At 43.7% G+C, this 13,180-nt stretch overlaps 1 protein-coding gene and 1 long non-coding RNA gene across 8 annotated transcripts in view; one reads left to right on the forward strand and one right to left on the reverse strand.

Annotated features, from left to right (window-relative positions):
• LOC128886107 (heterogeneous nuclear ribonucleoprotein K) overlaps positions 1-13,180 on the reverse strand; it is a 111,298-nt gene that overhangs the window by 30,007 nt on the left and 68,111 nt on the right. For all 7 annotated transcript variants that reach the window (XM_054140688.1, XM_054140694.1, XM_054140690.1 and 4 more), the window contains 3 exons: positions 9,896-9,939; positions 980-1,052; positions 64-174 (listed from right to left, as the gene is read on the reverse strand). In XM_054140688.1, the coding sequence (XP_053996663.1) occupies positions 64-174; positions 980-1,052; positions 9,896-9,939 (228 nt within the window). The remainder of the gene's footprint in view (positions 1-63; positions 175-979; positions 1,053-9,895; positions 9,940-13,180) is intronic.
• On the forward strand, positions 1,386-9,881 carry LOC128886113 (uncharacterized). Its single transcript, XR_008459739.1, has 3 exons — positions 1,386-4,572; positions 4,641-9,031; positions 9,130-9,881. It is a non-coding gene; the product is annotated as an uncharacterized LOC128886113 (long non-coding RNA).

Genomic DNA, 13,180 nt, shown 5'->3' on the forward strand with positions numbered 1-13,180 from the left:
ATCGCGCAAGTAATGTTGTCTCGTGACTTAGCTTTAGTGGCATGCTGCGAGTAAATGACTCACCTCACGGAGCTCCTTGATCTTTAGGCCTCCTTTGCCGATGATGCATCCAGCTTGGCTCTGGTGCACCAGCATGCGCACGTCGATCTCATCGCTGCCGTGTCGAGATCCATTCTGAAATCATTTCGAACGTTCAGCATGGAACAGACTCGTCGTCGGACGTCTAACTGATCCTCTTAAATTCCCATTCGCTATTCTGGCGTCCCTCGTTCGTTATACCACAGCTTGCACCGATAGCAGGGTGTTTCGCAAAAGAGGGGTGTATCGAGCACGCAAAAATAACAGGAGGGGGGAAAAACGTCGATCCAACCGTTTCACGCGTATTTTTGTCATCGATCGATTTAAGGGTGATTGGAAAATAAAGTAGCTTTGGGAACTATTTTTGTTATTGGTAAATAGCTATGCAATTTTATGAAATTTTTGTCTACCGTACGAAAATAGATGTATGGAAGTGTGTAAGTGGATTTAATTTTGTTCGGTAGAATCTACTCTATATTTTTGAAAATCAGATAGTATCGTTGCATGTTACTGCACCAGATTCGGTTTCAGTGGCATCTGTTATTATATATGGACAGAGTTCTAAAATTTATCTAAGTATGTTGTCCTCTGAACCCAGAAGACCACGAGGGAAACGGTTTCTAGATTGCAACGAAGTTGCACGAATCATGGACCTTTCACTATTTAAATACTCGTCTCTCGAAAACACTCAAACATTGCTCTACGTAAAACAGAAAGAAAACGTAGTTGAACCTATGTTACATCTGAGCACTCAAAGTTTTAAAATCGCAAGGAAATTGACCGAATGTTCATACAGGAGTCTAAGTACGGAATCAAGGCAACGAAGTAAGAAACATGTGAAAAGTCCCACGATCGAATCACTTTTTTTCCCGTGTGATCCTCTTCTGGTAGCAACACTCACCTCCTCGAGATTAGGTACGACCTCGTTCAACACCTGAAGAACGGTGGTCAGATCCGAGCTGATGGTAAGCACCCTAGAATCAGAAAGACTCCAACAATTACTCAGGTTCTCGATGGCTGTGCGATTACGTGCTACAGGTTGCCCTTCATTTTTCTCTCGCAAAATTGCTCCACGGAGCCCTCTCCTTCGTGGAAAATTAACCACCAACAGGCGGAAATTGCGTTTGCCTGACTGTAGCATAACCTGACGCGAGTTAAGGACGAAGGAACCTCGATCGAAAGAGTTTTTCCACTCAATTTGCTCAACTTGAGATCCCAGACGATATTTAGAGTCACTTAGGTTTGCCGTTCAATTTACTTTATTCTTTATTCTTCGATTAATGTCTGTGAACTATTTCAAATTGAGATTGATTTAATTTTTTAATTAACTTACTAGATATTCAATTCACAAATTTGAGGGCTTTTACTCTTTGAATAAGAAAAAAATACAGATTCGATGCCTTTTAATCCCTCATCTGCGTGCAAAGTTTGATTAAAACCGGAGATCGTCCATACTTCTGAGAAGCTATTCCTAAAGTACCAGATTATAAATTATCAATTTTAACAAAAGAGAAGAGAGAACGATAAAACTAGCTTCTGCGCCAAGTTTCGAACAAACTGTACTGTTTACAGAAATTCTTTTCAACCTCAAACTTATTAAAGTATCGCAACTAGGCCACAATTTCGTGATTAATTTCCCTTCATCTTTCGCTCTTTCCAGGAATTTCGTCATTTCGACCTCGCTACTCGCGCCAGTTTCATTTACAAATGATCAGCAGCGTCTCGCCTCCAGTCCGAGATGAGCAAAACTTTATTCGTACAAGAAATGACAATCGAAATTAACGCGCAACAGTACCTCGCAATTTTCCCAAAGCTTAACGGGTCGGATAATTTTTCGTCAGCGTCCAGTAATCTACAATCTCACGATTAAAGTTCAACGAGTTACGGGTGAAAAGATTTATCTTCTATCCCGCATTAGAAATTCTTTACGTGGATAAAAATTATGCCCATCTCCGGCTCTAACTCTCCACGAGAAGTGTTCTTCCCCGAATGAAATGTGGACAGAGCCACGGCAGAAAATATCACCCCCGTGAGCCACCGGGAAACTTCCCTGGGTCCGTTCGAAGATAAACAGGGAAGTTTTCAGTTCTTGGGACACAAATCAACTAGAAGGCGACTCTCCGTCTGTTCTTTCTTTATTTTCTGCTCGTTCTTCTCGCTGGCCTGCGCCGTAACTGCGGGGAAACGTCTAGTTTCGTCTTTTCACTCGCAGCTTGTTGCTGCTGACGTAACGTTACGTCCTACACACAGTTCGTTGCTCGTTACTTTCGGTTGCCCGTTCAATTCTTCGTAAGACGTTAATAAATTCGTAATATTACTTTTCAAATTTCCAACGGCTCTGACAAGAAATTGCAAGACCACCTGATTAAGTTCCAATATATTCCCCTATTTAAAATGATAGAAAGCTTTTTCTTAAATTAAACAAATTACGGTAAATCGCGAGGATTTCATACGAAACCCCAATTTCGCGATTCGAGCAAAGAATAGGCTTTCCCCGCAGCTTTCGTAGAGCGAGCCACTCGATCGAACGTTGGAACTCGAACGATATTCGAGGAGAGACGAGAGGCTGCCTGGAACTCGTTCTTATCAGGCTTTGTTTTCCCGGTAATTATTTGTTTCCCTCGAAGGAGAGAATAAGCGAGAGGATCATGGGGCGGGGGGGAGGATTACTCGTAGCAACTTGGAATTTCAATTCGACACATCACGGTGATCTCTGTTACTACTGATCACGAGAGTGCTCGAAGGAAACCGGAAACTGCGTATCGATCACGGGGCCGACCCCCTTCACCATCGTTTGCTTGGAGAAGTCGGCATTAGCAGGGTAGCCAATAAATTCACCGACGATTAATCAACTTCAGGATGTCGTCGGTGTATTGAGCGGGTAATTTTCAAGCTACTAGAAGTCAATTCACGGCTATGATATACTGTAATATACAGCCACTTTGGATACTTTCGATTCGGAGGTTGGAATATAAAAATTAGCGTGGAAACGTAGCAACTTATTCTCATTTAATTCGTGTTAGAAAAAGTAGCAAACTATCAAGCAAACTATCGCTGATGCGAAGGCGTAACGACGTGAAAAAAGCAGGTCGTTGCAAGTTTCAAACCGCGAAAAATCGTCCGAGGAACTCGTTAGCCACCCTGATTGAAGAAGGAATCCTCCAAACACGCAACGTTCCAATCGAGCACTGTTAATTTCCGCCACGTGATCTCTTCCATCGCCATCCCTCTCCAACGCATTCTTATCGATTCTCCTCACCAGAATCGACCGCTTGGAAATCGATTCACACGCCGAACCAGCGAAACGAACGTGAAAATCGCCGAATCGCGGTTTTGGGGACACTTAAAAAAAAGTCCATCGCGTGGTTATTGTTAATGTGAACCCTCGACTGGCAGGACGAGCGTCGAAATCGCCCAAGAGTATTTTTCCAAAGCTTCGCAGTCAACCGACGACAACGGTCATCTACCAGAGATGGGCAAAATACTCGAGTAACGACGAAAGAAAATTTGGCACGTTATTTAATCCGAAGGCTTAGATTGTAATCACTAGACTGTGGACTTTATAAACATATGCTAAAGGTAGCAAGAATATATGCACTTACACAAAATAGAATGGTAACGTTATACGAATTTAAATAAGAGGAATTGTTGGTCACAAGTGGTCTTTAAAAACGAAAGCTATGAATTTTCTTAGGGGTGGTTTCTGATCCACGTCGATGAGAAAGGATGAACCTTCCTAAAAATATTCACCAATCTATGAAATGTGTCTTACACTTTATAAATATTTTCCCTTAAATACATTATAAAGTCCGTAGTCTATTAATTCTTCTCGAACAAACAACGGCTCAACAAGCAATTTATTATCGCGTTCAGAGATTTGCCCATCTCTGTCGTCTACCAGAGACCTAGCATGCTCCATCGGTCTGTCGTGCGCTCTGGGCGAACGTTAAGCTGAACTGCCAAGAACAATAAGTCGAATTTTATTGTCTGCAGGCGATCTCTTGCATCGATTTCGCAGTGTACGGTTTCGTAACGAGTTAATCTGGCGTTAACACGAGGACGGTCACGTGTCCGTTTAGACGATGCGTACGTATCCACCTGTTTCGTTGACGTCAGATTGCAAACAGCTATTGGAAAAACATCCAACCTCTACCAACCGAGGGTTTAATCACGCGTTACACCTTCCTAACGATCATTGGGACTGTCCAATGATTCACGCCGCGAAGGGAACAGTTTGTTAGTCGACGACTAGTAAACCGTGAAAGCGGCCATCACCCAACTACTCCTCGTTATTTTGCCCAGGTTTTTTTTAGCAGTCACACAAGCTGAAAACGAAACGGATAGTCGTGTGTTTGTGTATATAATGTGTGCGTGGGTGAGTGTGTGTGTTTGCTGGACGGACGGTCGAAAGTCATCGCCTCGGGAACGAAGTCGACCTAGTCATTTTAGGTTTTTCATGGACTCTGGAGGAAGAATTGCGCAGATACTCGTTTGGTATGCGATTCCAGTTTGAGGTAAAAATGTAGTCTCGTAGGACACGTCAAATTTTAGGTCACTTTCAGATGGCATCGACTTCAGATTTTTTTGGGGACTCTTTAGTAAAGCTGTGGGAGAGATTAATCTATAAAAAAAATGAAATAAGGGAATTATGTAAAATTAAGGAAGCAAGAGAGAAGAAAGAAAAATTGTTTATCGAGGTGTGAACAAATCGAAGAGAACTACAATCTGGGAGTTCGAAGTAAGTTCAATTTAAATAAAACTTACTGTCCCGAAATAATGAAAATAATATAATGTAAATAAATGACTACATTTTGGCTTCATACTGAACCTTCGAGAGAAAAGCAGCGGGGAAACAATGAAGTTTCTTCTTGGAAAAAGTTTGGGCGCGGATGTTCGACCTGGAAAGGATCAGAGGCCCCAAGCAGACGTTCTCGAGTCTCTGGTGTCGTCGATCGTTACTTGAAATGGAAAATTATATTAACCCAGTTACGACTGATATCTTTCCGGACGGATTTAGAACTTCTATTAAATAAAATTTGCTTAATACAGCGGATTATCCGATAACGTCATTCCAAGTATTTCACACTTATTTATAGACACTTCAATGACAAGATTATTATTCAATTCTGTGATGATTTATAAAACTGTATAATTTCCACTTCCAAAAGAAGACTCTGTTCTGCTTTTAGGAATCGCGATACAAATATTTTTTTTTTAAATTTCTGTCCTATCTGGGTGAATATATCTCCAGTTGGTGGCCTAACAGGAAGTATCGACGGGTGCTGGGGTGATAAGAAACCCCGTTTCTTTCTCTTGGGCCTGTTTAGTCTGCAATGAACGTGAACAGGTGTAGACAGTCGCCAGTTAGAGACGATGGGTCTGATTAGATCTTGGATCTAATTTTTGTTCGAAGCGGGAAACCTTTGGAGACTGGTGGAAATTAGTTTCGTTTGAGTCGAGAGCGAGTTCCATAGCATTTATCGTTCAAAATAAAGACATTGATACGCAAATGTTGGCGAAGTTGTTAATTTCCGAGTTGGTAATTGCCGAATTACCCTACAAAAACTAATTTAACGACAGCCACCATTTACCTTCACGAAGACTGGATTATACTAAGATTAGGGTGACTGTTACACTAAAGGAGAAGTCACGTACGCGACAGGGAGGTTACAGCGAAAACTTTCCCGATTAAATTCTCGAAACGTCCGTTCGGCCGCGAATAGGAATCGCATTAAGGGCATCTCCGAGGACTTTTATAGTTGGCGATAAAAAAATTTACGACCAGGGCACGTGACGTCCCAGAACGAAGATAAATTTCTTGTTAGCGTCCGAGTGCGCGTGTGTCACGCGCTCCCGAATGGGATAAGGGTCTCCAATTGCCCATGAGATACCCTAATTGCTCGAGTTTTCAGCGAAAATGAAGCCTCTGACGACGAATTTGCTGGCACGCTTACGGAACGAATATTATTGGGAACGAAGCCATTTAGTGAATCGTAAACGACTCCTTTAAAAGTGTTCGATTTTCCTGTAATAAAAAAAAAAAAAATCATATAAACTTGTGTGCAACTTAGTTGTCTCGATCAAACATATTTCCACCATTCTCGTGAGTTCTCCCGGACATTAAATTAACTCTTTCGATATTTCGTGAGGCTTCCGCGTGCGGAGAACACGCGTGGACATGTGCACAGTATCGAAAGGATGGGAAATCGATCTCCTACGTTCGCCACGTTCATCATCCACGAATAGAAGACCGCGAACAGAGAGTAGCGTGCACTTGCGCCCTTTCATTGCTGGAGGAACGAGTATCTGGTAATTGAGAGGTGTGGAACCACTCGAATTAAACGAATATATTCCATTAACACTCTATAGAACATAGAGTGAAAGACATGATCTACTGTAATAAATTGTAAGAAATTAATTGTCATGAACAGATCCCATATTGACACTATTGTTTCAACCCCTTACGATTGAAATTATTATTAGCCTCTGAGGGAATTCGGTAATAGACCACTGGTATGAATTAATGAAAAGCTTTTGAATTTATTCACCCTTACATGAAAAATTGTAACTAGTAGCTGTTGTAAATAGATTGCTCGGTGGTCAAAGCATGGACTCAGACTTTGAAAATATAGAACAGTTTGAAAATATATCAAAGAACTAATAATTTCTCCCCGCTATAGGGAATCCATCAATTTCCTCCCTCGAGAGAGTCCAAGCTAATATTATCAATGACAAATCGAACGGTATCAGTCCACGTCTGAGGCATCTGCGGACAGCTGAGCTTTCAGCAACGGGCCAAACACACGCACACACACCCAGGCCCTCAAACTTCTCCAGCGTCTTCAGCAATGAAAGGGGTCAAAGGAAACCGCGTACACGCGTGCACAAAACAGGCCATTAATGACTTTCGACTTGCGGACAGTTCGTTAATCACGTCGACAGGTCTCTGACGGTCGGCGATGCCTCGACATGTCGGGCGTACCTAGAAAGTAAGCGTGATAATATTCGACGTTAAGCGTGGAATCGGCTTTAGACCGCCTCGTTCCACGGATTAGCATCCGTGTGTTAGCCACAACAAAATTAGAGATAGAGAGAAAGAGAGACACATACGGTGTACAATATCCCCGACATAAAACGTGAGTGTGGTACTTTCTGCGAGTGAGTGTGGTGTCGGGCGTGTCGTCCGCGCGCGCGACGATCCGAGGTGAAACGTAAAAACAGAGACAGAGAGACAGAAAAAAGAAACATTGTTTGCTCGACAGAAACATAGAAAACTGAGCGGGAGACCACCGTGCCAGAGATAGGAAACGCTGGTTAGATATTTCGAACGTTCACTGTACTCGTTGCATAAAAATTAAAGAATTTAATGCTCCGCGATACGGAGAAATGGTGTTTTTCTTTATTTTCAATGTAGCGAAATTTCAAGAATTCATACCAGAGTGTTATTTGAGTAGAGTTTTGCCCATCTCTGACATCCGGCGAGTTGGCAAAGTTTAGGAGCCTGCTTTTCCTGGTTCTTAGAGGAAATAGGGGATGAAGAGTTGAGGAAGAAGATTTTTGGGAAAAAGAGGAGGGGAATCAACGTGTCCTCGTACCACCTAGATGAATGAAGAGAACTATTCGAGGAGATACTGATGACTCCTGAGGAATAATTACGTCCTAGAGAGCCTTGGTCCCATCGAAAGATCCCTCCATTTTCTACAAGAAAGCCAACTAAGAAATTTATATGCATAAACTACCCTAACAAATTTTCCGAAAATTCTACAAATTTCTTCCCATAGATAATTAACCATGTAACAGAAAAACAAGCATTTGTTTCACTTCTTTCATATCTATGAGAATATCTATGGTCTTGACACACCTAAACGAGGAAAGCATTTTTCCTTGCTCTGTTTTCTCCAGGTTTGAAAAGTAACAGAAACCACGGTCGACTTTCTTTGTCTCTGGCCGCAGGAAGTCCGAGAAGTGTCGGGAGCTCCTTCGAGCTGCAATTAGAAATTGGACAAGAAGACCCCGCTAGTTTTGCCAACTGAGAAAAGTTTCGAGGAGCGGTTCTTCGCGTAGCACTCAACAAGAGCCAAGAAGTGGCGTTAGGTTCGCCTGACGCTATCGGATGAGCTCGCGAGCAGGCTTTTTTCTTGGGGAAAAAAAAAATAAAGTAGAGAAGTCGTTGAAGCTGAATTCCCTGGAAAAGCTGATTCGATTTGTCTGATAAATTAGAAGAAGGATTTCTGAGTTTGAAGCGTAATACCGAGACGCACTGTGAAAGAAAGAGTTGAGGTTCAGAAACGCTCAGTTATTTTCTAGGACACTCTAATAGCATTAACGAGGATTCATCCACTGATTCATTCAAAGATACACTTCCCAAGCATCCAGCTATACTCTTCCACTCGTCGAGATCCCTTCACCGAGGACTTCCTGTTCGAATTCAACCAAGACCAATCTCCAGCAGAGTCCCGTCAGTCATAATCACTCTTCACGGAGACCCCCTGGGACCAAGCATTCTTCTTCGATGCTGTGAAACGCTTGCTTGGCTCAATCCGCGAGCAATCTCCTCGCGGGGATTCCTGAAAGGACAGTGGAAGAGGCTACCAGCGCGGACAAAGAAACAAGCGCGAGGAAGAGCTCTGTGGATCTCCTGATCTGTCCACTTTGCAGCAACAGTGAAAGCACTCGATCTCATGGAAGGCGCAGACGGAGACGCGAAACACGTGATTCAGGGCACAGGAACGAGAGGACAGTCTTGATCTTCGTGGCCATGAGGGAACAGAGCCTCGGAGAACAGCGAGAGGACGTGCAACCATATGGCAGGTGTAGTCACGGACACCAACAATGGGAGCGAGTGTTTCTATGCCCAACCCTTTCGCTGCGGACGTACGTGCACAGAGGAGGCTCCGAGGTCAACACTGCTGAGCTGGGAAACTATTTGCGAAGGATTTGCTATCTTCCATAGGTATACACGCATCTATTTCAATTTTATTTTTGACGATTACTCGATTAGTAATTACTAACTAAGTAAGTAACTGGTTTCATATTTATGTATGATTCCAGGAGGAATACGCTGAATGTTCGATAAGTGTCACGCAGGACGGTGTTGCGACACACTTATTGATTGAAGGTAGCGAAATTGAATCGTTCTTCCGTCTCCTCTGGGTGAGACGTTAACGAACAATGCTTTGTACGCTTAATCTTCCAAAGAAGTACCCATATAAGCAACGATGAACTTCATCGACAGGAGCTTAGTAATCGTAATAGTGCATGAAACTATTAATTAAGCATGTATAAGCACGTTCCTTTGAACAATTAGCAACGAGCGCAAGTAAATTCGACTGCCGAAGGACGTGTTCCTTTACCCACGGTTCGTGACTTGATCAATTAGCGAAAGGGTTAAGATCATTCCGGTTGTGAATCATCGCGCAACCACGCCAAAGACTACGCTCGAGGACACGTTCAGGGTTGAGAGTGGTTAGCGGGAGAGACTGAACGTACAGACACAGGCGATTAAGGCGAGACATAGACAGAGAAAGGTAAGAAGAAAGTGAACGTGAAAGACAGAGATATAGAGCAAAACAGACTGTAGTACAAAGTATATAAAGAGAAAGAAACAGACAGATAAAAGATACAGAGAGAGAGAGAGAGAGAGAGAGAGAGAGAGAAACCGTCGCTGTCGTTTTTTTTTTCTTGGTTTAAAAAAAAAAGTAATAATAAAAGAAGAAAAAAAACAGCACAGCGACCACGTAAAATATCGCCGCCTTAGGTATTCTTGTAATTAGAGACAAAGAAAAATAAGACATTAAGTAGTGGTGTTGGTCATTACCGTTCGGGTCCGGGGCAATCGGGTACAATGATTGAGGCTTTGTACTGTCGGGCCGTGGTGGTTGGTGGTTGGTTCATTGGTGGTTGGTTGGTGGTTGTTGTCGATTGTTGGTAGGGTGGTCCATTTGCCGATCGAGTCAGGGTCCGTCGTTCCGGGCAGGGCAACGGCAGGGCAACACCAGGGGGGCAACGCCGGGGTTGGGGCGGGGCCAGGGCACAAACCATCAACCAAGTTAGACATCGCGTCTCTCACGGCTGGATTAATTCGCGGCTTAATCGTGTAACCCCTTCTCCACCCTCTTTTTCCGCTATCCACGGACACCGTCGAAGGCCATCCCACCCACCCCTAGCGTCATCCGTGCCCTTTTTCTCATTCCATCGCGCGAACGATTGGAGAAATGTTTGCAACGCGACCCAAGACACTCGAAGGGCTTTTGCTGTCATTAAATGAACGCGACACATTGAGGATTGAAAACTCGACCATTTTCGCGGGAATCTGAGACAGCAGATGCTGGCTTAGGTCTGGGTTACATTAACTGTTTCAGACCTGAATTATTATTTTTTTCTCGTACATTAAATTTAGAATTACTATGAAAAAAAGAAAATCCTAATAGTTTAAGAGGAAAACTGGTCTCTTTCTTCGTGTGCACAAGAAACGACAGGGTCGGTAACTTTGTAAATTTGTGTCCTCAATCGTGGACGCCAGGTCTGAAATGGTTGACACCAAACCTACCACAACTGGTTGTTAAAGTTCTTGTATACAATATGTAAATTATATGCAAATATTTCATGCATTATACAATTTGATACCGTGCGAAATACTTTTGAAGCAGGTTTTTAAGACCAGTCATTTGTCCAAGATAGAAATAGGTGCAAATGAACCGCGGGTAGGTTTAGTGTTAAACGAAACGCCCAGAATCAAACGAATCTGAGAATCTGTTTATCCTTGCAGCGGGATCAATTCAACAAACATCCTCTCGCTACCCAGTCGAACGTTCAATCCTGCAACCCTGTTTATCAACGCGCAAAGTTGATCTTTCGGCGAACAAGCAAGTTCGAGCCAGGTGCGTCGTTTCGCAAACAATTTCTCCGACCTCGCGAGTTTCCCGACGGGCGTTTTCAGCGTCCAAAAAATCGCCTAACGACGGTTCGGCCATGAGATTCCCCAAAGCGGCGCACGATTCCCCGTTCATTTAACGACGGACTCGCTGCAGGGAGCACGCTGCAAAGGGGACACAAGCGGACGAGTAAAAAAAAAACAAAGTGTCCCTCGGGAGAAATTCCATTTTCCCTAGAGGCTTTCTCTATCTCTCGGGTACCTGGCCTTCCACCTTGGGGTCACGCAGGTGCGTTACCTACGAATCTCAGCAGCGAAAGTCTCAGGCAAACGAATGGCCGCTCGCCTGATTATTTACGACCGTGGACAAGATCGAGGGAGGATGACTGCGGGTCTGCGTTCGGTTAATTTCACGTCTACGACGCTCCGACTACGTGACAGCCAAGCTAGGCAAGATCGCGACGATATTTATGGCCCTCCTTCGCCCATATGGCTCGCGAGCAATTGTACTATTTGCAGAAAGTGCGGCTCGGCCGTAAATCGTGTTATTTTCGATCCTTTTGATCGCGCGATGAACAATCCTTTAAGGTTGGTACGCGGGGTCTGTCTCTGGGAAATAAAAGTGACGAAACAGTGACAGAGCAGGTAGGCACCATTTGGTAATAGAAAAAATTGCACAGAACGAGCTACTGTATTAGTTTTCTTGGACGATATTATAACAAAAAATTTAACAAAATTTAACACGTACATACTTGGAATCTAAAATATGCTAAATTATACTTTGTATATCCAATATTCTTAAATAATCACACGACTAAATACAAGTATGCAGTAATTCCTTCTCACATAGTGTCTCCCATTACCATACAATGCCAGCACACTCTGCCAAGTTTGCCACGGAACGTGTACGTCTCGTGAATTTCAAAGAGAAAATCCACCAACGGCGTGCTACTTGCTCGAAATAAAATCGAATTCTTGGACAAAAAATTCACCGAACGCAGCCCCGAAGACTTCCATCCGCTCTATGTTGTCGCAGAGTCTCGCGAATGCTCGCCAGTGTTTGATCGTGTGAAACTTGCGTGGTGTCCGCGGCCAAAACGAACAGTAAATATAAAAATAAATAAAAAAAGCAAAAAAAAAAGTACGTGAGACTGTGTGTACGACGAAGGCGTGTAATGATCGATAGATCCTGCATGGGTCGCTGGAAGACGCAGGTTAAATCGTTCGCAGCGTTGGTGCTTCGACGATCGAATCGAAACATGAGCTTAAGCCGGAGCAAGTGGTTTCGATAGAGCTTAAGCTCACGTTTGGTGCTCGTTTAGACGCTAGAATCGACGGCAACCTGCCTGAAAACCGCGCTGAGGCAATGAAATCGTGATCGACATCGCTGTTTGCTCGCGACTAACGCTTACGGATCCTCTAGCGTGCATCTGATAATGCGTGCGTCAGTGAAAATCGTCACTGTGCGCACTCGTGGACGGCAGGGCCCCTTGTTTCACGCGACACGGCTACCTGGATGCGTCGTTTAGGGGATGGTGCATTTTTGTTCAGGCGTGCTCAAGGTAGTTTGTTTTGATACGAACAGTTGTTTCAATTTGTGGTCAGGCACTGTTGGTATGTTTGTGGGTTTATTATTTAGAAGGAATTTAATTTGCTGCAAGAAGAAAGGGTTAGAAAGTTGGTAAAATTGAGATGGATTTTTCGAGGTGGAAGGTCCTAGAAAGTACTTTCTTAGGCGCAACTGATCTTTAGTAGACAAACTCTGAGTTAAACTATACAAAAATTGAAGATCGAAAAATAATTAAGACCTAATGCCTGTCAAAACAAATGCTCAACACATTAAAACACCCAGTGCACGTTAAAATACGCTCCACCTTAAACACACCTGTAACTACTCGAGTAAAGGAGTCTAGTAGGACGCTGCACGAACACAGGCTGTGTCATCGATTGCGAACGTGACGGAACGCGCGTATCCTTCTGTCAACGTTAAAAAGCACGCCAGTCTTAATTTTCACGCGTGCGCGTGAAACAGGGGGCTGTGCTCGCGACCGTGTAGAAGCTCGCGAATCGAGGCTGGCTTCCTCGTACAACGCGCGGAGCAAGCGTTACACGCCTGGCAGGCCTACTTTTCTGACGTTCTCTCGATCATTTGGTTCGTGCGGGGTGAGTCTCGTCGGCGTCTCAAGGACGATGAGCAAATAAACGAACAAAAAAATCGCCGTGGAAAAC

Source organism: Hylaeus anthracinus, unplaced genomic scaffold, assembly GCF_026225885.1.
Source record: "Hylaeus anthracinus isolate JK02 unplaced genomic scaffold, UHH_iyHylAnth1.0_haploid 11982, whole genome shotgun sequence".
Classification (NCBI taxonomy): Eukaryota; Metazoa; Arthropoda; class Insecta; order Hymenoptera; family Colletidae; genus Hylaeus; species Hylaeus anthracinus.